A 24977-nucleotide genomic window follows, 5' to 3' on the forward strand; every position below is an offset into this window, starting at 1 on the left:
TTTTGCGTGCCCCCCCCCTACACACACCTCCCCATATTGACACCCCAAGCTCCGCGCCCCACCTAGGGGGCATGCCCCCCACTTTGGGAACCACTGTACTAAGCTACTGTAATGGTAGCTAGTAAAAGTAATCTAACCTTATTTTGTAGTTAGCTAGTTAAATACCTGTCTACTTTGCTGACCAACATGTTACTCTATGACAGAAAAGGCATGGAGTTGATAAATGAAGATAATACTTACATGTTTGCTGCTGTGACCTCCTGGTGGTGAGAATGCAGGCATCAGATGTGTAAGAGGGACAGAAATTGTATCCCGACAGTCACAGTTGTTAAAACTCAAAAGTTCCCAAAGCAAAGCCTTGAGATTCTGTACTAAATGCTTGGGGTGATTTTTTACCCCACTTATGGAAAACTGGGGTAGTCACACAAAAACTGCAATTTATTAAAATGTATAAAAACATTTTTAAAAATTCGAATGGCCTCAAGTCACAAACATGTTTTATGAGGAATACCTGGAATATGGAAGTGTAAAAACATTTCATTTCAGAGATTTTGAAGAAAAACAACCTTCGGGGTCATTTTTGACCCCACCTATGCATCCTAGGGTTAAAAAAACAAATGATTCACCTGCCTGATGGTGTTTGGTCACAGCAAAGAGGTCACTGTGATGAGGCCATTGTGTACTTGTATGCTTTTAAGGGCCCGTCATGCCCAACAGGTGTTTGCGAACAAAAATAATTTAGACCACCCTTATTCCATAGTGCAAAACATTGAAGACGACTTTATTTTCATCTTTCACAGTTAAACACAAGCATCTGCTCTGAGGACTTCTTTCGGTCAGAGGACGTCCTCCACACACACGCGCTCTTCACTCCGCACCGGTCTGTACCTTGTGTTTCAGTACGTCATAGCTCCTGTGGTTGGCATTTAAAGAGAACCGTCATACATGCTTTAGATAGCAAGGCAAAGAGGAGAACAGTGGCAAGAGGTCAACAGGATTTGTGGGTGCCAAACAGGGCCCCTCCCACGAGATGATCACCACCGACACACCGGCACCCGCAGGAACTTTGTGGGTGTGCCGCTGGGCCGGTGGCGTTGCTGGTCTGCGATCCTGTGCCTTCCTGATCTATTGTGTTCCTAACGCCTTTATTTATTTAGCAAACTCAATAACAGTCAATAAGACCTCTCCTACTGTGGATTAGATATAATTAACTGATAAAGATTAAAACATAAAAAGATGCAGCCGTGAGCTTGTCAAATGTCCCCTTCATATGAGCATTCTTAAGTGATACGCAAACAGAGATTTAAAACTTGAAGCAAGCCCAAAACCCTTCTGTTGTACTGAAATAACAGACTGAAGACACCGAGGATATTTGGCTTTTTGAAGGCAGGTCTCGTAGGACATCTTTTCCGTAGCACATAACGACTAAGGGAGTGAAGCTGAAGAGGTTCTGGTCTAGGAGTTCTCTTCAGACGGCCCTGCTCGGAGGACTGGACCTTCCTCACATACTAGAGTGTATTTGAAACTTAAAGCTGAGCGACACTCGTGCTCCTGCACGTGTGACAGTCGTCTCGTGAAGAGCAACATTACAGTGTAGCCATTACAGGCCCGGGAGGATCCCATGGAGGCCGGTGGGTGATGGAACAACTTTACTTTGGGTCAGGGATTAGAAGCCCATGAGATGCTAACAACTGTGGACTTTGTTATTTAACTGTTAGCACTGATCAACACAACACATGCCTTAACTGATACGAGGGAATTTCAAGAAAACGGCTTGTTTACGCTCCAATCAAAAAATTTCAGGATGACAAAATACTATTTAGGAAAACATTGAGAGATGTAAGAGTTCAGGGTAACTCCCGTCATGATCAGTTTCTATGACACATCAACACAGATACCTGGGTCCCTACTTGGCCGGACTGACACTGTTTTTATAAGAAGCCAGTTTCTGTTTCTGTTCCTATGATGACCGCTGATACCTTCCCTAGACAAGAACAACTGTGGAACAGCATTACCCAGAACGTAGTGACAAAAAAATAAATAATTTAAAAATCCTAGTAATATAAAAAGGACCTGTACTAAACCTCTTAGCTCCTTCTTGTTCTGCAACACACACACACACACACACACAACTCTCGCGCTGCCAGAAACCCGATGTCAGCACAGGACAAGGTGAAACGTCCCAAGTTCTTTAACAGTTTGGGAACACACACACACACACACACACACACACACACACACACTCGTCATTGACATGATGAGGCCAATCTATCCATGTGTGTCCGCATGCTAGGCACCATACGTTAGCTCTCACCAAACAGACAGGCGTGCGCGCGCGCACACACACACACACACACACACACACACACACACACACACACACACACACACACACACACACACACACACACACACACACCTAGGAAGGGAACAAAAACAAAGAAGGTGTCCCTGTCTAAACCACCCAAACGCCGTTCTACTGTCTCGCCACGGAGGTACAGTGATACGCCCCAGTCAGGTCTCACCACTGAGGTACAGTGATACGCCCCAGCCAGGTCTCACCACGGAGGTACAGTGATACGCCCCAGCCAGGTCTCACCACTGAGGTACAGTGATACGCCCCAGCCAGGTCTCACCACGGAGGTACAGTGATACGCCCCAGCCAGGTCTCACCACTGAGGTACAGTGATACGCCCCAGCCAGGTCTCACCACTGAGGTACAGTGATACGCCCCAGCCAGGTCTCACCACTGAGGTACAGTGATACGCCCCAGCCAGGTCTCACCACTGAGGTACAGTGATACGCCCCAGCCAGGTCTCACCACTGAGGTACAGTGATACGCCCCAGCCAGGTCTCACTGAAGGGTTCAAAACGTACTGCTGATTTAGCAGGTGTGAGAACAGAAATGGGCTTTGTGTGGAACTGGGAGCAGGAAGATGGGGGGGACAAAATAAGGAGGGGACGCATGTCCCCGTCTCACACCTCTGGGTCCCCGTGTCACACCTCCGGGCTATGAAGAGAAACGTAAAGCGACGGCTTCAAATCCTGCTGTCTGCTTGAGGGAGTAGAACAGATAACACTGGAAATAAAAGAGTCTGGCGTGGTCCAATATCATCTTGTAGCTTCCTCCATCTAGAAAGTCCCACCCAACACCCTTCTCTCCACCTCTCTCTAGCTGTGCTCCAGATGGGTCTCGTTGTAGTCCATGATCCGTAACTGTTGCGGTCTGGGCTGAACCGAACCGCTTCTCTGTGGACCATCACGCACAGCCTCTCTAGCTGCTGTGCTGGGGGCGGGGCCATGTGCATGGGCGGGGCCAGGTGCATGGGCGGGGCCAGGTGCATGGGCGGGGCCAGGTGCAGTCTTTATGGGCGGCTCCATACACAGTTCAGTCTTCAGGCCCTGGGAGAGGCTTGTGAGTTTGGGGCGGAGCGAGTCGCCCTCGTCACTCTGACTCTCACTCTTGTTTCGGAACAGCTCGCGTGCCCGCATGCCCAGGAAGCTCTTCGCGCTGGGGTACGAGCCCACGGTGAGGGGAGCCGTCGCGGGTGCCAGGGGGCCGGGCGGTCCCAGAGAGGCGTGGGGGCGGGGCGTGGGCGGCTCCACCAGCACAGGGGGCGGGGTGTCTCGGCTGCCGTTGACCGACTTGGTCTCTCTTCCTTTGGCTCGTCCCAGTGGTAAGAGAGTGCCGTTACCGTGTGGGGACGGCTTGACGTGATCTTTAGAAACCGGTTTGGCTAGTCCGTCCATCACCATCACGCTGTGGGAGCAGAGCAGAGATGAGATACGCGTGATCAGTACTGCAGGATAAGCTGGTTCCAGCAGAGACATTCACACTCTCACTCACCAGGTCTCAGTGTGGTGACGGTGCTCACTGGCACCCCCTGCTGGTGAAGCGCCTGCAGTACCAGTGCGTGCCTCCGTCTCCAGCCTGCTGTAGAGCTGTAGCAGCTCCGTGTGGAGGGTCTGCGTCACTGCCCTCTGGGCGTGGTACCTGCTCTCAGAAGCCTGCAGTTCCTCCCTAGAGAGGGAACAAGATGGAGAGGACGTGGAGAGAATGTGATGTGTAACCTGGACAGGCCAAAGCAATCAAACCTGACTGGAATAAAAGGATTTTAGGACCACAGATGCATATAGAATTTGGTCACAAAATAATTCGTTCTCGATTCTAGTTTACATTGATGGTGATACCAGGCATCCTGTGCTAATGAAATCAATACAACTTTTAAGTGTTGATTTATGCTCAAAATAACATGCCATGGCATAATTTAGTGCAATACCACATCACCAGAGATCAGCCCCCTCTAGCCAACAAACTACATTATATTTCCACGCCCCTCTGCTCGAACAGAGCGAACAGTACTGACAGCACAGCTCTGGTGTTATGTACACACCAGTTCAGTGAGGACCTCACACCATCTACACACCAGTTCAGTGAGGACCTCACATCACCTACACACCAGTTCAGTGAGGACCTCACACCATCTACACACCAGTTCAGTGAGGACCTCACATCATCTACACACCAGTTCAGTGAGGACCTCACATCATCTACACACCAGTTCAGTGAGGACCTCACATCATCTACACACCAGTTCAGTGAGGACCTCACATCATCTACACACCAGTTCAGTGAGGACCTCACATCATCTACACACCAGTTCAGTGAGGACCTCACATCATCTACACACCAGTTCAGTGAGGACCTCACATCATCTACACACCAGTTCAGTGAGGACCTCATCATCTACACACCAGTTCAGTGAGGACCTCACACCATCTACACACTAGAGGACCAGCAGCAGTGAGGACCTCATGTCATCCTCATAACAGCCCGTACTTGGCCTGACACTTGACGTCCTCCAGGAAGAGTTTCTGCTCGGCGATCAGGTGCTCCTTCTTGGAGAGCTGCGTCTCCAGCTCCGTCACCCTCTGCTGCGCTGCCTCGAGCTTCTGGCCCTGCAGGAGGAGGCTCAGCTTCAACTGCTCCACCTCCTTGGTGGAGGACACCTTCAGCATTTCCACTTCCTGCCAAGACACCAGAGGAGAGGCGGTGCGTACGGGCCCGGGAACAGTGACGCGGAGCGGCGGGTGGCTGGGGACAGTTTTGGCAGAGTGACCCGGTACCTTGGTGTTGTCTGGACCTTCTCTCTTCAGCTCCTGCAGACACAGTTTATGGGCCTCCCCCACCAGCAGCAGCTGTCTGCTCAGAAAGCCCAGCTGTTGTTGGGTCTTCTCACTGGAGGACAGCTGGTCACACACACACACACACACACACACACACACACACACACACACACACAGAAGGATAAACTGTCATCACGGAGAGGCGACACCTGACCTGTACTAACAGCTAAGTTCACTACACAAGACAGAAGATCTGAACAGGGGTGCAAGGGTTCAGTAATGATCACAGATGTGTAGTAGAAGCCTTTCTCCAGTGGGGGCGGAGCTTACTGTACCTTTGTCGTGAGCTGATTCAGCAGGTGTCCTGTATGGCACACCTTGCTATTGGCCGTCTGTAGCTCCGCCTCCATCTCCCTCATCCTCTTCTGACATTCCTGCAATTTACTCTGCAACGCGAACGCGCGCGCACACACACACACACACACACGTTTGTTGGGGTTGTGAAGTTGTGAAAGTTTGGAAAATCTTTCAATTGACATTAAGCTCTCTGTATCCTTATTAATGTCTGGACAGACCCTCAGATCTTATGAGACTTTCACAACACCTGGAGTCAGACACACCCACACACACACACACACACACCGGTTTCTGGCCCGCTGTAAGGTGGACGCTACCTCCAACTCCTGGTTCCTGGTGTAGTACTGGTCGTGGTGACGCTGGAGCTGTTGTATCTGGGCCTGGAGACGCGTAACCATGGCGTCCCTGTCCTCACACAGCGTCCTGTATCGCCGCTGCTCCAGCTGAAGACACTCGCGCAGGGACACGATGTCCACGCTCTGCAGGTTCAGCTGGTCCTTCTGAACACACACACACACACACACACATTCAGGACGCGCCATAAGCCAACATACATTTTTGTTTGGATTTACATATCCCAGATTCTGGGCTGTTTCAGATAATGTAGCTGCAGGGTTACTGTGACGGTACCAGTAAGCAGCCCTGCGGCAAACACGTTTACTACGAGTTATGAAATGTGAATTACTGGAGCAGTTTTGCTGGCATATTTTTGTCCTCATTTGCATATTAGAGAAATCTGCTCTGCAAACAAAACTAGACCAAAAAAAAGAAAACCTTGAACCTTAAATGTCCTGATAAGATCCAGTTGTGGATTGGATTATTTTTTCCTCAAAAGGTTTGTTGGTGACTTGTATGTGTGGACAAAGTTCTACACGTGCACCCATTCAGGTGATCCAAGAAACCGGTATTTAAAGGACATATTGGATCTGTTTCGGCTGAGCATGAGCACTAGTGTTGTAGATGTGGTAGTCGGACAGGAAGAGGAAGGTGACCAGCCACGTAATGACCATAATAAAGTTTCATAACTTCGATTCAGCAGAGCTGAAGTAACCATGTCAGCATATCTATGCATTTGCCATCTTGTAGAAAATTATGAACGTGTTATGTACAGCATCATTTACATGTCGACTTTGATTGGTGGATTCTAAATGGCGTGTGCCAATGGTCAACAGCGGAGCTGTAGGCGTGTCCGGGGTGGTTACCATGGCGTTGTTCTGCTCCTCCAGTGCGGTGGTGTTTATGATGTGACGTAGCAGACGACGGTTACGAATGGCATGTTGCTCTCGCTTGTAACGCTCAAACAGCAGCTGGTTATGGAGGAGGAGGAGCTGACTGTGAAGGGCCTGCAACTCCTCCAGAGGAACAGAACCTAGAGAGAGAGAGAGAGAGAGAGAGAGAGAGAGAGAGAGAGAGAGAGAGAGAGAGAGAGAGAGAGAGAGAGAGAGAGAATCACATGACATGGGATCATGGAACAAGAAAAAAAAGACGGTATAAGAGAAACACATGAAAGAAATGAGAGGTGAGCTGTTCAGAGGGAAAAAAAAAAGAAAATGAGGGCAAAACAGGCAGAAGGAACAGAGAGAACGAGAGAAAAGACGAGCAGAAACCGAAGAGATGGAGGAGGAGGAGGAGGGAAGAAGGAGAGGTGGGAAACTCTCGAGTGCCCTCTCTCCTGTGTGCACAAGACACCAGCCTGCAGCCCACGAGGAGCGCTGTGGCCCGCCACCGGCCCGGGAGAGCTCAACACGGGCCCTTCAACAGCACCGCTCCCTCCCGCACGCACACGGCACTGCTAACTCACAAGAGCACGACTACCTGCAGTTCAAATAACCCGCCATCATAACCGGCCCCACCCACTACTGCTACACAGACTGCCATCGTCTGGGCTGAGCGAATGGGTCATAAATTAAGTCTACATGTCGAGTCTAAAACTGTATTCTCTGTGGTCTGAGCGGCTGAGAATCACTGGCTACTGCATCAAAATAGCAACAAGGGAAGGAAAACCGGGCCGATACCAGCTGAGCTGATACCAGCTGAGCCGATACCAGCTTATATCAGTGTACTGCTGTGTTAGGCCATTTACCTCCAAAGTGAGTCCAGTCAGCCGATTTGTTTGGCAAGGGCAATCTGAAAAAGACCCAGTAGAGGAGAGAGGTCAGAGGGGTCAGAGGTCAGCTATGTGACGATACCATATGCACACACATTTATGACCGGCGCCCGATACACGTAGAACCAGGAGACCTCTACTCCTGACCTCCCTTCTCAGCTAGGGAGCTGTGTGTGTGTGTGTGTGTGTGTGTGTATGTGAGAGAGAGAGAGAAAAAGACAGAAGCGTTGTCTGTTTTGTTCAGCATAGGCCGACCAGAACAAGAACTGCTGTTGTTCCGCCACACACACACACACACACACACACACACACACACACACACACACACACACGGACACCAGCAGCTCACAGCAAGTCTACAACAGGCCCGATTCAGTTCTGCATTCCTCCGGGCACTACCCGACCGGCCCAAACGCTACGTTCACCATGCATGCCCACGGCACCGAGCATCACCTCCCAGAAATCTAATCAAACACAGTAACACGAGGCTGCTGGTGACCTGGAGACCCCCCCCCCCCCCCAGGTCACGCTCGGTTTCAAGGGGAAGTCACTAAACTGACCCGAGCTCTGGAGCCGGGTCGCAGCTCACCTCTGCAGGACGCGGTCGTGCGCCGTGCTGCCCTGCTGCACCAGACGATCCAGCACCTCCAGAGGAGACGCGCACGTCTTCGGGCCTCTCGCGCCCCCCTCCGTCCCCGTCTCCGTGCCCGTCTCTGCGCCCGCCCTGCCCTCCGCCCTGTCCAGCGCCTCCGAGGTCCGGCGGCGGATGAAGGCGGAGGCGGCGTGGGGCAGAGACGTGTCGAACAGCGCCTCGTAGGGCAGCGCGGGCCCCCTGCAGGGGCTGGGCGAGAGAACCGGGCCGTATCGGAGCGCCGCCTCCTCGTCGGACGGACTGCGTCGCAGGGCCGCGCGCTCGATGGGCGTGAAGAGCGGCTGGAAGGACCACGGCTGCTCCTGCGATCCACCACGGCTCCCCATGGCCCGGCGGGCCGGCCGGGCGTCCGGCGTGGAGGCTGCGGCGTGGGGATCTGGCGCTGGGCCTGCGTGGGTGGAGGCGGGTGGGGGTTTCTCCTGGCTCCCCGTCAGGGTCTCGGTGGTGCGGTAGAAGGGGGAGTCGAAGCTACTGCGCACAGCAGAGTCTCGAAGCTTCACCTCCGTCAACTTCACCAGCTCCTCCGTGATGGCAGCTGTGGAAACAAGATCTCAGCATGATTCCACACACACACACACACACACACACACACACACACGCACGCACACGCACACAGACAGTTCAGGATTCACACGCAGCTGACGGACATCAACATCTTTTCACAAGACGTCCACCACAAGCTGCACTGAAGTTTGGTAGCAGGGATGAAAACGCCAGCGATCATGAGGACGGGGGACGGGGGACGGGGAACGGGCTCGGTGTCCTACCCTCCTCCCTGTCCCGCAACGTCTTGTGCTGCTCCTGCTCCTTCATGTAGACGGACAGCTCAGTCAGGGTCATGGGTAGAGGCTCCGCGACGCCGTCTGGGAACAGGGAGAGGACGTCAGACCCCAATCATGACCCGCACCTGCCCAGCTGACCCCAGTCACGACCCGCACCTGCCCAGCTGACCCCAGTCACGACCCGCACCTGCCCAGCTGACCCCAGTCATGACCCACACCTCCCCAACTGGACCCCAGTCGTGGCCCACACCTGCCCAGCATATCACGGCCCTTAGACGTTCGGTAGCCCCATTTCAGATGACCGCAAATATCGAACAAAAGCCTTTAAGGCACTGCGGCAAACACAGAGACTCAAACACGCTCAGTCCTGTACCCACGATGCACTGCACGTGCCAGGATCTCACCTCTGTGATTGGTCAACTCGGCCTCCGTCTTCTCGAGCTCTCTGACGGGCTCCTGTCTCAGCAGAGGTGGCTTACCAGCGTCCGGCGCACGACCGTCCTAGCGAGACACAGTCACAACACCAACGCAGACAGATACACAACACAAACTTGTTATAGCGTCAAGGACGTCACGCAGTCCAAAGGTCGGAGGAATGCAGAGGTCACACAGCAACACCAGCTTCTAGGGTCCATCAGCTTGGCATCTCATTCGTCAGTACACACACCCTACACTACGAAGTGCTTCAAAATGCAAAGGTTGAAAGTACCCTGCATGGCAGACTGGTGGCGCTGTGGCACAGCGAGAGGGCGGGCAGCTCATCCGTGAGGGCGGGGGGCGGAGACACGGCGACGGGCGTGCTGGAACAGGGCGTGCCCTTTCCACCTGGTAACAGAGGGAGCAGAACACACACCCATAAATCCAGGAGGAGATGGAGTTTACCTAAGAACGTACTGGGCTGAAGCAGCCTGCTAGCCTTACCTGATATACTGTGAAAGCGACCAGACAAGAGAAAGGCACTCTGGGATTGCTCAAGGTTGGGGGACATCCCCCTTGAGGAAGGGGGCGTGGCCATGCCACACAGGGAGGAAGGGCTCCAGAGAGCACCCTTAACACCACAGGTGGAGTTGAATTCACAAGTGGAGTTCTTAGAGTCACACACACACACACACACACACACACACACACACACACACACACACACACACACACGGTGAATAAGCATGGGGACAATGAAGTCAAAACCTTTAAAGACAGGGATATAGTGAAATGTATAGAACATATTTAAGGGTTTATATTAAGAAAACAAATTAGATAGTAACATATGATATATACAAGTATATGAAATACACAATAAACAATATTGCCTGTGACTACATATTCCATGCATGCTACACAGTGAGTCCGTGACCCACCACCTCTGGTTCTGTTGTCTATCTGTATGAAACACATCTGACCAACTTCAGCTCTATCTACTGAACACAAGCGAGTAAAATCGGCACTGCACGTCACTTCAAAAACAGAAAACATGGTACAGAACATGGCAGGATCAGACTGGAGCTACTAGTTCTTTAAAATGGGGGGGGGGGGGGGGGGGGGCTTATGTTGTTACCCCTACATAAGCTATTGCCCCATGACCAATGCTGTGACAGGACACAGATCATCCCAAGTGCCGGTAGAATCACGCTCTTCCTGAGAACAAAGAGTGGCCCGTTTTGCCCAGGGCAGAAGTCCTTATGCTGTGTCCCACATGCCTGCTGCTACACGTGTTCATGACCCCCCCGCGCCCCCTCTCCCTCTCACAGTCTTTTGAAGTGAGGCTGTTTTGAAGTGGCACTACCTTAATTAAATTCTGTGTTTTTTGGCAGACGACACGACTACAAACGTACGATATGACCATACGAATACACCTCCCCTAGATAAATGACAATCTTAGGAGAGACAAGCAGTCACCGACTTCTGCACCAAGCACCGCTAGATTCTGAGCCTTGGGACTCGTTCCTCTGGATATACGCTAGACAAAATTTGCAGGCAAAAAGGTCTGAACGCCACATTCATCTGGGTGTCAGTGGCACTGTGCAAGCCTCCTGTGCACCGCGAGCTTCTCGTACAGACACACGAGAGAGCACGTCTGAAGTTTCAGCGCTCGGGTTTTTAAAAGGGGTTTAATAGTGTTGGAAGTGCGCGAGACAATATTTATAGAGACGCACCATTTGCAATTTTCTTGCACACATTCCCGAAATTTCTTTCCAAGAATCATAAATAAACAGCATACAGAAACATTTTTTTATATTTTATTATTTTTCCTTTAATGGAAACATCTTACATCTAAAATGTGCGCTGGGTTATAGGACAAACCTTTTCTTCTCACAAACCTCAAAATAAAATAAAGAGCAATATTTCACTTCTCCAGATGAAAACAACCGCACCAGGCAATACAAACGAAAAATCAAGGCACCTTTACGATATCAACACGAGCCTAAAGTAGTCAGTCACCGTGCTGTTCACGAGCGTCTGTGTTTGTGCCTCTGTCGCCCTCGTGTGGTCAACAAGTGTAAATGTGACCGGCACATTATTGCTTATACGACACTGACGAGCTATGGCCGATCACGCTGGAAACCGTCCGATTCCAGTCACCAGCGGATCGATCGGTGTTTCTCTAAATAATGACCTTCAAGGCAAGATGTGACTGAAAAATATTAAGCTACTGTGTCTCAACACATCCAAGACCTCACGTCAGGAACCCAAACCCGTATTCAAACCAAATGACCCAGTTTATCAACCACCAGCGGTCGTTAACTCTATAGGCGGGATGAGGTGTTCTCTCAACCAATAGCACAGATGTTTTTAATCCTATAAGTCAATCATTAGGGTGAGTCCACAGTGAACTGGGCCTGTGGGCTTCAACACAAAACTGATCCGCTCCAGACAGCGAGGGGTTAAACAGAATAAAAGTCTCGCAGGCAGTGGGCGGTCAGAGCGCCGGCGTCAGCCGCGTTGCTGTGGCGACCACTCCACCGCTTTATTTATTTATTTCTCAAACCTCCGCAGACACCACCCCCCCCCCCCTCTCAACGCCTCTCTCCTCTCCACAGCTCTCCTCTCCCTGCAGCCGCCCCGAGGATCCCCCCCCCCCCCCAACCACTGCCTCACTTCTGAAAAACAAGTGGACGATTCAAGCTCCTGACGGGGGGGGGGGGGGGGCATTTTCTTCTGCTGTGTCTTCTGTGACACAGCAGAAGAAAATGCTCATCAGACTGAACACAACAGGGAGACAGACCAACTGACCAGAGCCTGGAGCCAGACCCACAGGGCTGCAGCTTAAAGCTAGCAGTGCATCACGGGTCCGATCAGACAGAACAAAGCCTGGTTCTGGAGCCAGAGAGCATCAATACACTCGGGCTCCTCTCCACACTGGACCTCCAGTTATGCAGCATTTCACAGTGACATCTGCGAGACTTTGCCGTCTTCCCAGACGTTCCTCAGCCAGCTGTTCACAGATATCCTTACAGCACCCGGGAGCTCAGAGCACCGGGCGGGGGGGGGGTCAGGACCTACCGGCCAGCGGGGGAGGGGAGGACTACGGCACACCGGCTGGATCCCCGAGAGAGGCGCCGGGGGCGGGGGAGGGGGGCCGGGCTGCCGCGGGGTGGACGACTGAACAGACGACGAGCTTCCTGCAGAGACACAGAAAGGCAGACAGTGGCAGAGTGTCCGTCCACCTCGGCACACAACACACCCCCTACTGAGACCCGTGTCAGCGTCCACGCCCCAACGCCAGAGAACCAGGAGGCCTCCCCGGTCAGCGTGTCGCACCAACTCTAGCCTAAAGCATTCTGGGAGCTGAGGGAGACGAGAGAAAGAAGCCCTGGAATGACAGGATTAAATGAGAAACGCGAGACAGCGTCCCGCAGCCGGGACGGTACCGTAGCTGCTGTACAGGTCCGTGTAGGGGCTGGCGTTGGCGTCAGGAGGGGCTCGATTGTGAAGCTGGGTGCAGAGGTGCTCGGGCAGGGGGGCGTAGCCCGCCTCACACGACGCCTCTCGGGGGTCCAGACACACTTTGGCACACTCGATCACGATGTCATGGATCTCAAACTTTTTCCACCTACGGAGAGTAGACAGTGAGAAAGACAAGGATTTTGAAGGTTTTGATGTCTTGTCTGTTGTGTACAGATATGGTTTCAGAACATGTGACTGGCCTGGTCGGGTCCAGCTCTTGGTCCTTGGTTCCAGTCACTAGTTCAGGGTGTATTCGAACGTGCTCCAGCATTGGCTGCAGGGATAAAGAACACAGATTCACACCTCCAATTTATTTATTTTAGTCCCATACATTAATCAATACGTAAAATGCCCCAGAAGTCACATATGTGAACTATGGATTTCTAATCTAAGAACCAAGACAGACCAACTTATTCATCTACACATCACACCACATAAAGCAGGACTGTTGTTCTGTGTGCTATCAGTTTATCACAACACCCTGTTATTTCGACTTTTAAGGAAACATCACCCTACACTTTCATTTCATATATTTAAATAATTCAGCACATCCAAAATGCTGTACTATTTATGTTCATAAACAACTGTTCTTTAACGTTTGTTTTGGAATCTGTAATCGAGTTACAGACGGTACAGGGCAGGTGCACACCACTATACACTCCAGCTCAGCAGAAGCCTTGGTCCAAAATGACAAAGGTTCAAAGGTCACACAGCATGACCATGCCACACGGTATTAACGTGACTCGTGCTCTGTCCGACTATGTGCTGACCGGCTATATCGGCCACCAGCCCACTCTGATTGGACCGTCGTTGCTAGAGTGACACAGCCACGAGGCTGATTGGCCCGGAGCTCAATTCCTTCAAGTCCTTGCCCAGCCAGTGAGGCCCCGCCTCCTACCTTCACCACCTGCTTGAAGGTCTCCACGTTCTCCCTCAAGCTGTAGTGCGATCGCAGGTAGGAGATGAAGTTACAGGGGTACATGCCATAGAGCCGGTGGAAGAGGGAGTAGATGCCAGCGTGGAGGTGGATCATCTGCACCTCTGAAGCGTGACCTGCACACACGGGCAGACAACACGTGCTCACCACGACATCTTCACCACATCACCCAGTACCGTCAGGTGGCTCCACGCAAGAACACACTACTGCTACGCCCTGCATCAACCGCAGACACATCCGCATCTCACACACCAAGGAGGTGTCGGACATCGCGAAGCATTAATGGGTTTGACGGAAGCTCTCCTACCCGGGGACCTCAGGGTCCAGGCGGACAGGCGACCAAAGATTTCAAAGAACTCGTAGAGGTGCTGCTTGCCAGCCTGTGGAATCATGGGCAGGAGGGTGACCAGGACCAGCACCGCGGTTATGAGCACCACGGCATCCGTGTCCATCTGCTCGCCAGAACGGAAACACGGGACACGTGAAGAACCGCCGCCTGGCAACGGTCGGTAGAAATCACTTCTCACCCAGAACCAGCGCTAACCTTCAGGCATCTCAGCAGGGAGAGCAGCAAGGGGTAACGCGCGATCTTATGGATCCAGGACGGCTGCTTGCGGACCACGTGGCCCAGCAGGGTGAGGGTGGGCAGACGGCACGCGGGCTTGGACATGCATTCATTCATCTTATCAAAGAGATGCTGCAGAGAGAGAGAGAGAGAGAGAGAGAGAGAGAGAGATAAATAAGGTCCAAACCATCTTCATTAGACTGTGCAGGAGAAGATCGGGCCGTTACTCCGCCAGGGAGGCCCCGTGAACACCAGCCTGCTGTCTCACCTTGTCATGAGGTTCCCTCACTGAGCACAGGATATGCATGACGGGGTGCGAGTCCGTCTCCAAGAAATAGTCCACCAAGCCGTTCAGGAGCACAGACCCGCGCTCTGTGGACCATTTCAAACATCAGTGCACCAAGATATCAAACAAAAAGATGGCCGACGTTTGTTTGGCAGCTCAGCATTACGACGTGGTCCTTCCTGCCCATACCTGTACTGAGGTGTTCGTTGATGAGACCTTTGACTTCATCCAGCTGTTGGAGATCAGAGGTCTCCAGAAGCGGGAGCAGGTCCCCCACGTTGAGCTGTTCTCGAGCCATGTTGGTGCTGGCTACGTGGGGGCGTGGAGAGGTGTTTCAGCGGGATGAACCGGAGGGGGAGGGGCTTTCAGACGTCACTCACAGCCTCCCTGGGCCACCTGCCAACGCCGTCTCCAGGCACCACTACACAGACAGGGAGACACAGATCCAGAGGCTTAACAACTCTCTGTACTTAATGTAACAACATAAATGCTTATAGTGTACTTTTGCACCCACAAAGCTCCCAACAATGAGGGAACGTAATGCCTCGTATGGAAACATAAGGTAGATAAACACACCTTTACCAAAGGAAATGACAACAGTAACCACACTGTCACAGATGGTGCAGGTTTTAACATGACCAAATTGCTCAATCAGTACATTGTTCATATAATGGCTGCTGCCCTCAAAGGCCGTGCCATGTGACTGAAAATGTACACAACACTGCCGTCTGTGGATTCTCAGCTCCAAATGAGCATTACAGCTTTTTGTTCCGTTATTACGCTCTTCTGAGAGGCAACAGAACCAATTCTCTCCAAACTGAACAGATATTTGCAGTCCTCACACATTCCTGTGTGTTTGTTTACCAGACCCAAATTAAACCCCAGCTGACAGCACCATGACGTTCACATTCATTTAGAGAGAGACTTGATGCAGGCTCGGACAAACAGGTGTTAAAAGTATAACTAAAAACTGCTCCCTTATAAATTGCATCGGCCCCTTACATGAATATTCTCAACCTTCACCATCCCAACATCAAACACACTGGTTCGTAGTATGGCCTTGGTTGTTTCAGACATAGACCTGGAAGAGTCTGCATTAGTCTCTGCTGATTACAAGAACAAAACGAGACTCTCCAATAGAAACTGGCACTAGTAGTCAGCGGTAAACATGACTGCGTCCATTTGAAGACCAAGAGGTTCACAAACAACCAAACGCTGCCCGTATCTCTGCCACTGTAGTACCGTGGTTGAACCAAAGTTAAAGGTCCAGTGTGAGAGTTTCAGAGCTTCGATTAACCAGACAAAAGAAACGGGCGTGTACGAACTTCTAACAGAGCAGGTGCAATGTTGCAAAACTGCAATCCCGTCTTCACAAATCCTTTAGAATCGTGTCAATAAAACGCTCGTCAGCTTAGATGCAAAGGTGCGATCGTGCACCGCGTCCAGTATTGTGCAAAAGAAAAGTTCGGCTGCAGCAGAACCGGACAACTCGGTAGTTTGGATCATCGAGCGTCCTGGTTGTCGAAACGTCTTCGATTGGGCTGACTGGGATGACTGGGCTGGGATGACTGGGATGACTGGCGTAAACAAGTCCCGAGAACAATGGCCAGGATTCGCGACAGCAAGTCCAAAAACGAGAAGATCGTGTACAACTCGAATACATGCATGGCGTTGATCTGTCCGAATACATGCATATGCATGTGTCGGTTCGGTCCGGTCCATGCAGACACCCACATTAATCAATCAGGACTACTGACTATTATTTCACTCCCAGCCAAGTAAGCATTACCGACCATCTATGAGCAAATTATAACTAGCGCTTAACTTAATGTGAGAAACGGATTTAAAAACCGTGTCGGGGACACCAAATATTTATGTCGTTGCAGAACTGCATATTTCGCATTCAAAGCTTAAACCCATTAAAAATATGAACCTGTTTACCAGTTAAAGCAACTGCACACCACAGGGCGCCGCCATCTTGAACACCTCACGACCCCTCCCTCTGCAATGGCCTTCCGCAGCGCTACAGACAAATAATCCCTACAATTATCCCATTATACAACATAACTGGATTGCATTTTATAAGCAATCACTCGACGACGCGGAGCCGCGTTGTTCAGACCGTTTTTCGTCACGGATTGGTCATTTTTTTCCGATAAAAAGTTTTCAATCCGATTCTGCATCTGGGTCCCGTATTGTTTTTCGGGAGGGCGGAGGGATGCGCTGCGGTTGTGCGGTCGTCGCGTGACTCAAGTACTGAACGTGTGAGTTCAAATGAGCAGAATAAAGCAGCGCAGTCGCTCTGATTAGTCAATTACGGTCATTAATAACAATTAGTCATTAGTAAAACTATATGAAGATATGTCTCGGCGCTTATTGTCACCGTCCTGCAACATAACACATAAATAGAAGTTGTGTGCGCTATTAGAATGGTGATAAAAAATAAATAAAAAAGCTATCTAGACATCACGTAGGAATTGTATATACATTTTAATTTAACAACACTTTCAGAACAGAGTACATGAATGTGTGTCTTAATTTGGTGCAGCACGACAGCTGAATTAGTCCATGAACATGAGACGGCAGATCTCTCTTGTTGAATAAGGGGTTTCAGTTATTAAAACCCAGATGCAGTGCCGTTTCTTAACCACGAGATAAATCAGATGTCCTCTCACTATATAAGCACTGACATTTCGTTTCTGTGATGTTCTGTAGATCAATATGTGATAGTTATTTGACGGCATATATTTAGGATGGTGATTTACAACGTTTGCTGGCAGCTGGGAATTGTTGGGAGTTAAAGGCCAATTCATTTTATGGCTGTGCACTGCCATCTTGTGGTGAGCTGATATTACTACCACATCACTGTTTTCTCCGTTCTTCTTACCTGCAGCGCACCTGCAGATCTCGACACGTCTCGCTATTTCCACTTCTGTGTCGTTGACGATGCCACCACAAGCGAAGAAATAAAAAGATTTGTGTAATTTAATTTATGTAATCAGCAGATTTTGGGATTTGCATTGTTTTCAAATTAAAGTCCTATACGTATAAAAAGGCCTAATCATCTGCGAAATTTCGATAGATAATATTCAATTGTATCTATTGTTACAGAAAATGATGAATTTCTACTTCCTCAGACAGTATTTTTAAACATAGCGTGCGACCAAAGGAGGAAGTTTCAGGTCACCCTTGGGGTCAGGGACTAGGGAGAAGACGGGAGACATGTTACCGACAGAAGAGCGAGTTTCCCTAGGAGTGCAGAATTTATGTGCATAAATAGGCTTTACTGGTACTAACATATAGGCCTGTTTCATCTATGTCCGTAAAGTGTATGACTTTGTAACGCATGACCAGCCCTTAAGGTATATAAGGAATATCGTGAGAAATAAACTAAAGTGATTTTGGTGAAGTGACCATTATGCGTCTGTGTGTTGCTTTCACTGACTGACACTCCGAGCTCGTAACTCTTCTTACAGAGAGACACTATCCAAAACGACCATAGTAAGCAGGAATTAGCCAGTTTGATGCTATTCGTTACAATTCAGTAGCCATCCACAAGGTGGCGGTAAGACGCCTTGGTACAAGACCCCCCCCCCCCCCCAGTCTTCATATATTTGCTTATCTGTAAAGTCTCATTATTCAAATAATCAAAACGAATCAATGTACAAGCGCCACGAAAATATTCGCAGTTAATGTACCACCCCAACGCATTTATATAATCATAATTCGTGTTCTTGTCTATTCTTCTGAGTTATCACCTATTTATTATGGACTATTCATTATAAAAAATAGACTAAATAAGTCGGCCTTTGCTTAAAAAATCACCATATATGCTCCTATAGTACAATTCCGGGTAAATAAAACTAACATCACAAGGTCCAGCAATTCTGGTTTGGCGTGTATATTTAAGAGGCGCGTTCACCATCCAACAGAAATCTATTTTGCCACGTGTGTTTTGTCTGTGGCAACAACTGTAGGCAGCTTTTAACAGGTTAAACAAAGTCAACGCTACAGAGATACAATAATTCGTCTCCTTAACAGTTTATATAGCCCAGCGACAATTTGGCAATTGCCTATAATAACGAATACGTCGTCAGAAACTTGGAAAATGTCTAAGATAAATATTGGCCCAAATGCTAGTTTAAATTTCTACAGTTAGACGTTATGTGCTACTTTGTAGATATAATTTACATATCATTGTGAACGAAAGAATATTCTAGTGTTATAATTTTTAGAATAGGATAAAAAAAAAATAACATAGTCCAGCATCCTTAACTCTGAAGCAGCCCTACGCAAATGTTCCCCTCTGTGTTGGTTTCCATTGGTTGAGACCACACTCAGATTCCTCCGCAAATTTATCAGATTGAAAATCAGGGAGGGGAGTGAGAAAGACTCTGAAGGTTCACAGTGATGCAGTGGTTATGTTTCTGCATTTAACTGGCGGATTTGGCGTTTTTACCCTGAAGAAGAAAGAGATCAAGTTGGAAAAATTAAAGGTAAGTAATGCCAAAAAATGTTCAGTCACTTTCAGATAAATGTAACTGTCTATATTATAACCATGTTATATGAAATTCCTTATTCGTATTTTTAAGTAGCATATTTTAACGGAATAATTTTATAGTCTGCAATTGACGCACGTTATCGCATTTACGACAGGAAACACAAGTTACATACGTTTGTAATTTGCTGGATGTAAAAATTGCAAAAGTAGCTCAAGAAAAAGTTAAATTATTGATCGAGTAGGCTGGTGCGTCCTGAAACACAGTTTATTATAAATCTCTATTAGTGACCGACCTAGTTTATTAGATTTAGCTTAATTAACACACCTACATCTACATCAGCAATGATTTTACTATTTGTTTATTGATGATCTTAACGAATCAATTTAAAATATTACATGAAGGTTATATATAATTAATTGTACATTCTCTGCGAGCTTCAGCGTGATTTCTACTAACGTGTGGGGTGAAGACACCTTGCATTCCATTAGACAGACTAATGCATCCGTAACTTTCTAAAGTTCGTACATTTTAAACTAAACAAAATAAACCTGAGACAAGAAACAGAACACAAGCAAATGACAGTTTACTAAAACACTTACTTTTCCCCTCACAGATCTACCATGCCTCGTTCGTTTTTGGTAAAAACAAAAAAGTGTGTCACATATAATGTGCACCGTTTCACTGACCCAAACGAACCCAAAGACTCCTCCGATCAAGCACTCATCACAGGTATGTCTCATATGTCTAAATCATATTGTATTTATTGGTATTTATTTATCTGTTTGTGTGGGGTTATATTTACACCCAGGTCTTCACTGTTATTTATTAAATCATGCTGTATCTAGTGCTCTGCGCTGTTTGCGGTGCGTAAGGTAAACTTCACCAGTAACCAGATTTTCTGAAGTTTGTTCATGGTCATTGTTCACAACACAAGTGGATTATGAAATCTGATTTCTGATTTACAGTTGTTCTGTTACGCGTCTGCTAATGGTAATAATTCCTGGATTGAAATTAGACCCGAATTTCACCAAAATAGCGACCAGTGCGCTATTGTTTTGAGCTTGACATTTGTGTTTGTTGTAAGGCGGGGGGGGGGGGGTGTTTTTGGGTGGTGGTGATGGTGGTGGTGATGGTGGTGGTGGGGGTTGGTGTGTGTTAAACGATGGGATAACTGTGAGCGCACCTCCAGTAACTCAGTGAACGGTTATTCCGTGACGGATATGCAAATGAGCCCCATTCAAACCACCAGCTCCTACACTCCCATAGGCATATTTTTATAACGCACGTGCACTAGGCCAGGTTAACGTTGGGAATGAGAAATGTAATCTCAGGTATTTAAAAGTCGGCCATTGTACAAGTTTATGTTTTAATAGTCTTCGCTAATTAGAAAATGTACTGCCAGTTATATCTTCATGTCATAGCCAAAGCGAAAATAGTAGTTTCAACTGGAATAACCTAACTTGTGAATAGGTTGTGCTGTTAATCCTGTAAACCTAACGAATGTATCTTTTTATTTATTTACGATGTGTTCAGCTTGTTCTAGTAAAGTGCATCCATCACATTCCTGGCCAAACTGAGAAACTGGGGAGTACTCTAAAGACTCACTCTGCCTGTCTTCCTAGCATCAGAGCTGGTCTCATCAGAGGCGAATGGAGCCGATTCCCCTGAGAGCTCGCGATTAGCCCCTCTCAGTGAACCCTCCCACACGGACTCCTACTCGTATATCAAGTGTGAAGATGAGCCTGACGGTCCAATCCTCTCCCACTCCGAGCCGCCCATCCCACCAATCCCAGCCAGCCGATCCTATTACATGTCTGGTAGGTGAACTTGGGAGTGATGTCACTCTGGTGTGCTGGACCTTTCCCCTTTGGAGAGGTTACCTGCGTCCCGTGTCTACCATCTAACCAAATTTTGTTGATGATGCATTTAAAACACCCAGATTCCCGGGTGTGCCTTTGTCAAACAATCAAAAGCATAATCAAAGACAAACGACAAACACAGGTTATTTCTGTCCTTCCCCAGAGCCTCAGATGGCTGAATTTCCTCCCTACTACAAGGCTCCCTATGGTTGGGAGACTGTGCCCTCCCCGTACGACCTGAGGCAGTTGAGCTTCCACTCATCGTTGCTCCAGCATGGAAACAGGCTGTACGTGCCCCCGCTGAAAGAAAGCTCAGAGATGCCCCAGCCCGTGGACTGCAGCACACACTACTCGCCCACGTCAGACACCTACCACTGCATCACCTGCGACAAGGTGGGTGGCGTCTGGTAGCCTGTGGACCGTTCCGTGGTGCAGTCTGATGTTGAAAGTGGGCGGCGGGTTGAGACGGCGTGATGACGGGGTGTGTCCTTCTTACCTGGTTCAGGTGTTCTCCACCCCGCACGGCCTGGAGGTGCACGTGCGCCGCTCACACAGTGGAACACGACCCTTCGGCTGCAGCATCTGTCGGAAAACCTTCGGCCATGCCGTCAGCTTAGAGCAGCATATGAACATCCACTCTCAGGTACCAGATTAGCGTCCGCAGACATCCAACGTGGGGCTCCGCCTTTCACGACATGACAATAAACTAAAGAGTTTTATACTCACATCTGGGTAATTATGTAAATCCTACCAAAGCTGCACATTGATTTCTCCTCACGTTTTGACAATAAGTGTGATATTTTAGATTAGATCTGATTTGCTTGTGTGTGTGTGTGTGTGTGTGTGTGTGTGTGTGTGGGTGGTTAAAGGAAAGAAGTTTCGAGTGTAAGATGTGTGGGAAGACCTTCAAGCGCTCATCAACCCTGTCCACACACCTGCTGATCCATTCAGACACGCGGCCATACCCGTGCCAGTACTGTGGCAAGAGGTTCCACCAGAAATCCGACATGAAGAAACACACCTATATTCACACAGGTCAGCAGCTTGGAACGGGGGATTTTGGGGGGGGCAGGAGAAGGTCCTGCATGACTTGACTGTGTCCTGGATCATTCTGAAACCTTCAAAGAAAAACCTCCAGGTGTTGTTTCCAAGAGCAACATATCTAACAGATAAATCAAGAAAGGAATATTTAAACAAATGCAAAGCTAATTTGCATATCTGGCCTTCCTGCTGTACTGAGGTCTCTCTGAAAGCTGTTTCTGAAGGTCTAGAATAGCACACTGTTGCTCGACCAGTTAAACTGCGCAAATCTGGAGAGCACGCAAATCTTTGTTTCATGAGATTTTGCAGTCTAATTTGCACTATAAGAACCTTAAGAAGCATATTTATTCTCTTATCTTGGAAAATAACCTCATTAATTGAGTGTATTAATTGAATTGACCTGGTCTAAACAGGGGACTAATACGTTTGTCCCTGGCGACAGGTGAGAAGCCGCACAAATGCCAGGTGTGTGGCAAGGCGTTCAGCCAGAGCTCCAACCTGATCACCCACAGTCGCAAGCACACGGGCTTCAAGCCCTTCGGCTGTGACATCTGCTCCAAGGGCTTCCAGAGGAAGGTGGACCTGCGCAGACACCATGAGAGTCAACACAGCCTGAAGTGATTACGGCAGGAGGAGGATTCAGCGTCCAGTTACGCAGACAGCACCTTCACACTGGCATACTGACCAAGCACGGGCCAGAAAACTCATCTGTGTGTTTCTCTATGGCCTGTTGGAAGATTCCTCAGTGAGTTCAAGATCACCTTCTGTTGGTCTTACTGGACAAACATGACTTTCTAATTACACCACAGATTGAATACAGCCTAAGAAACCTACCTGTGCATTGCTGACCCATCAGCCCAAATAGTGAATGTATGCAGGGTCGACTTGGGCATGTCACATCGGTATGTTAGGATGCTTCCTAAAAGTGGAATACTAGTTTGTGCATCTACTAATACTGTGCATATACTTGGTCTAATGTCATATCTTGTCTGAGAAAGTCGAGACACACCGTGAGCTAAGGTGAGAATACAGATTTACCATTTTTCACATCCTGAAAAGAAATTCGAACGGCAGACCAAACAAGGCGCTGTTCTGTTGTGTCATATGTCATCAGTGGACTCAAGGTGAGACTCATGTCCACGTCTCTGATTCTGAGTCTGATTAGTACAGTCTGAGATCCAATAACACAGAGTCCACTGGAATTTAAAAAATCCAGATAGCATTGTTTGGACAATTGAAATGCTTTATTTGTTTGTAATTATTTTTCAGTTGTTGTAGTTGGGAACCAATTAACTGAAGCAGTGATTAATGTTTAATGATTAATCGAGCCTTTTTTCCTGAAATGGCATTTAATTTTGGATTTGAAATAAAATATATAAAAGGCCCAACAATGAATTCATTGTTTTTATTTGTTAAGCAACCTAGTGTGACAATTTAGTTTCTCATTGGATGTGTACACTCACTATTAACATGCATGTAAATCTGTACTAAAACAATATATGAAAATACAAAAATTAAGGCTGAAGCAAGATGTAACATCTCCTATGTGCCTCAGCTAGATACTTTTAGATGTGGTCTGCGTTGGGTACTTTCGGGGGTGGTCTTCATAGTTTTTATGTGTGCTTAAGTGACCTTACAACCACAGAATGTATTGTTGTTATGACATTTTTATTTAAGCAAAAACTTGCAAATTAGTTTCAACATACAATCATACCATTTATGTGTTCTATTCTATATTTGAAATTAAAACTTGGTATTTATACTGTATCTAAGTGACGGTTTTCATTCAAAATCAAGACTTCCTACAGCATCTTCAGCTGAGGTGAAACAGGTGAATGAAAGAGCATGTGTGTGTGTAACAGGTGAATAAAGAAGAGTATGTAACGTAAATGAAGAACAGAGTTTTGTGTAACAAGAAAATTAAGAATAGAGTGTGTAACAGGTAAATGAAAAACTGTGTGTGTGTGTGTGTGTGTGTGTGTGTGTGTGTGTGTGTGTGTGTGTGTGGTAAATGAAGAACAGCGTGTGTGTAACAGATAAATGAAGAACAGAGAGTGTGTGTATAACAGGTAAATGAACGAACACTGTCTGCAGCCTAAGCGTGGAGTGAAATACGAGCTGAAGTCTGGAAGCAGGCGTGTGTTGTGTTTGTTTTCTGCGTGTCCGCCCTGGAGAGGATCCGGATGCACGCAACCCGCCGGCTTTGCGGTTCACTGCTGTGCTCACTGCTTTTCGCCAGAGGCAGGGTGAAATCTCTAGGAGACGAAGCTCCAGTCAAATGTGTACCTGGAACTCCGCATGCAAATCGCCAGTCGAGCGGGTTTGTAGACTTCAAGGGACGGCGTGGTTGCCACAGTCCGGTGCAAACGGGAGACAGCACACACGCCACTAGGTTCACTTCAACCAGACCCCTGGTAGCCATACCTGCAGAGTTTACATCTGTGTCGAACCGAAAACAAACAAGGGTGTGCAAACAAACAAACAAACAATAACAAAAAAAAACATGGGCTTCTATAGACTATGGGTGTCTGTGTTGTCTGTGTAAGACGTGTTATCGTTAGGATTAAAAGGCACTGTGAGAGACACTGGTAGATTTGAGGACACACCCTTGTGTCCCATCACTACAGCTTGGACTGCTTTGACAAACAAATTCCTAATGATACCACTGTGCACACACCAGCACTCTCAAACAAAAGAGACAGTTAGGAAAGCCCCGCTCCGGCGTGATATGGCTTCTTTCAAACATTTCATTTCCTCGTTTTGGTTTGAATATTATTTGTAACAATACTGACCCAAAAAAGGCTTTCGGTGCCTTTATTC

The 24977-nt window shown here is 48.4% G+C and overlaps 2 protein-coding genes across 6 annotated transcripts; one reads left to right on the top strand and one right to left on the bottom strand.

The window, feature by feature from the left end:
- Window positions 1-717: 717 nt before the first annotated feature.
- Window positions 718-17747, bottom strand: tsc1b (TSC complex subunit 1b). Of its 5 annotated transcripts, XR_013124884.1 has the most exons (23): window positions 16697-16982; window positions 14945-15176; window positions 14738-14841; window positions 14449-14601; window positions 14212-14356; window positions 13866-14020; window positions 13168-13241; window positions 12892-13073; window positions 12524-12642; window positions 9947-10112; window positions 9735-9850; window positions 9430-9526; window positions 9011-9106; window positions 8181-8778; window positions 7568-7611; window positions 6687-6853; window positions 5802-5984; window positions 5463-5573; window positions 5128-5250; window positions 4841-5028; window positions 3848-4021; window positions 2983-3760; window positions 718-913 (listed from the first exon to the last, which is right to left on the bottom strand). XR_013124884.1 is itself a non-coding variant. In XM_076988824.1 (22 exons), the coding sequence occupies exons 2-22, from the start codon at window positions 15051-15053 to the stop codon at window positions 3172-3174; spliced, it is 3693 nt and encodes a 1230-aa protein (XP_076844939.1). In that variant the 5' UTR covers window positions 15054-15176; window positions 17643-17747; the 3' UTR covers window positions 724-3171. The 5 variants fall into 5 exon arrangements, 4 of the variants coding, with proteins under 4 accessions (XP_076844939.1, XP_076844938.1, XP_076844940.1 ...); XM_076988824.1 differs by lacking the exon at window positions 16697-16982 and adding an exon at window positions 17643-17747 and having other exon boundaries at window positions 724-3760; XM_076988823.1 differs by having other exon boundaries at window positions 724-3760.
- Window positions 17748-18784: 1037 nt separating this feature from the next.
- On the top strand, window positions 18785-23924 carry gfi1b (growth factor independent 1B transcription repressor). Its single transcript, XM_076988881.1, has 7 exons — window positions 18785-19251; window positions 19871-19986; window positions 20880-21074; window positions 21280-21509; window positions 21622-21759; window positions 21986-22151; window positions 22600-23924. Exons 2-7 carry the CDS (start codon window positions 19878-19880, stop codon window positions 22776-22778), a joined length of 1017 nt encoding a protein of 338 aa, XP_076844996.1. The 5' UTR covers window positions 18785-19251; window positions 19871-19877; the 3' UTR covers window positions 22779-23924.
- Window positions 23925-24977: the final 1053 nt, after the last annotated feature.

This window comes from Brachyhypopomus gauderio, unplaced genomic scaffold, assembly GCF_052324685.1.
Source record: "Brachyhypopomus gauderio isolate BG-103 unplaced genomic scaffold, BGAUD_0.2 sc64, whole genome shotgun sequence".
Classification (NCBI taxonomy): Eukaryota; Metazoa; Chordata; class Actinopteri; order Gymnotiformes; family Hypopomidae; genus Brachyhypopomus; species Brachyhypopomus gauderio.

Excerpts from the sequence above, each read along its gene's own strand:
- tsc1b (XM_076988824.1), bottom strand. The coding sequence starts at position 15,053 with ATGGCTCGAGAACAGCTCAACGTGGGGGACCTGCTCCCGCTTCTGGAG. Across the intron at positions 13,242-13,865 it reads CCTTCAAGCAGGTGGTGAAG|CCAATGCTGGAGCACGTTCG; the intron begins GTAGGAGGCGGG and ends TTATCCCTGCAG. Across the intron at positions 10,113-12,523 it reads CTCCCCTCCCCCGCTGGCCG|AACTCCACTTGTGAATTCAA; the intron begins GTAGGTCCTGAC and ends TGTGACTCTAAG.
- gfi1b (XM_076988881.1), top strand. The coding sequence starts at position 19,878 with ATGCCTCGTTCGTTTTTGGTAAAAACAAAAAAGTGTGTCACATATAAT. Across the intron at positions 19,987-20,879 it reads CGATCAAGCACTCATCACAG|CATCAGAGCTGGTCTCATCA; the intron begins GTATGTCTCATA and ends CTGTCTTCCTAG. Across the intron at positions 22,152-22,599 it reads ACACACCTATATTCACACAG|GTGAGAAGCCGCACAAATGC; the intron begins GTCAGCAGCTTG and ends CCCTGGCGACAG.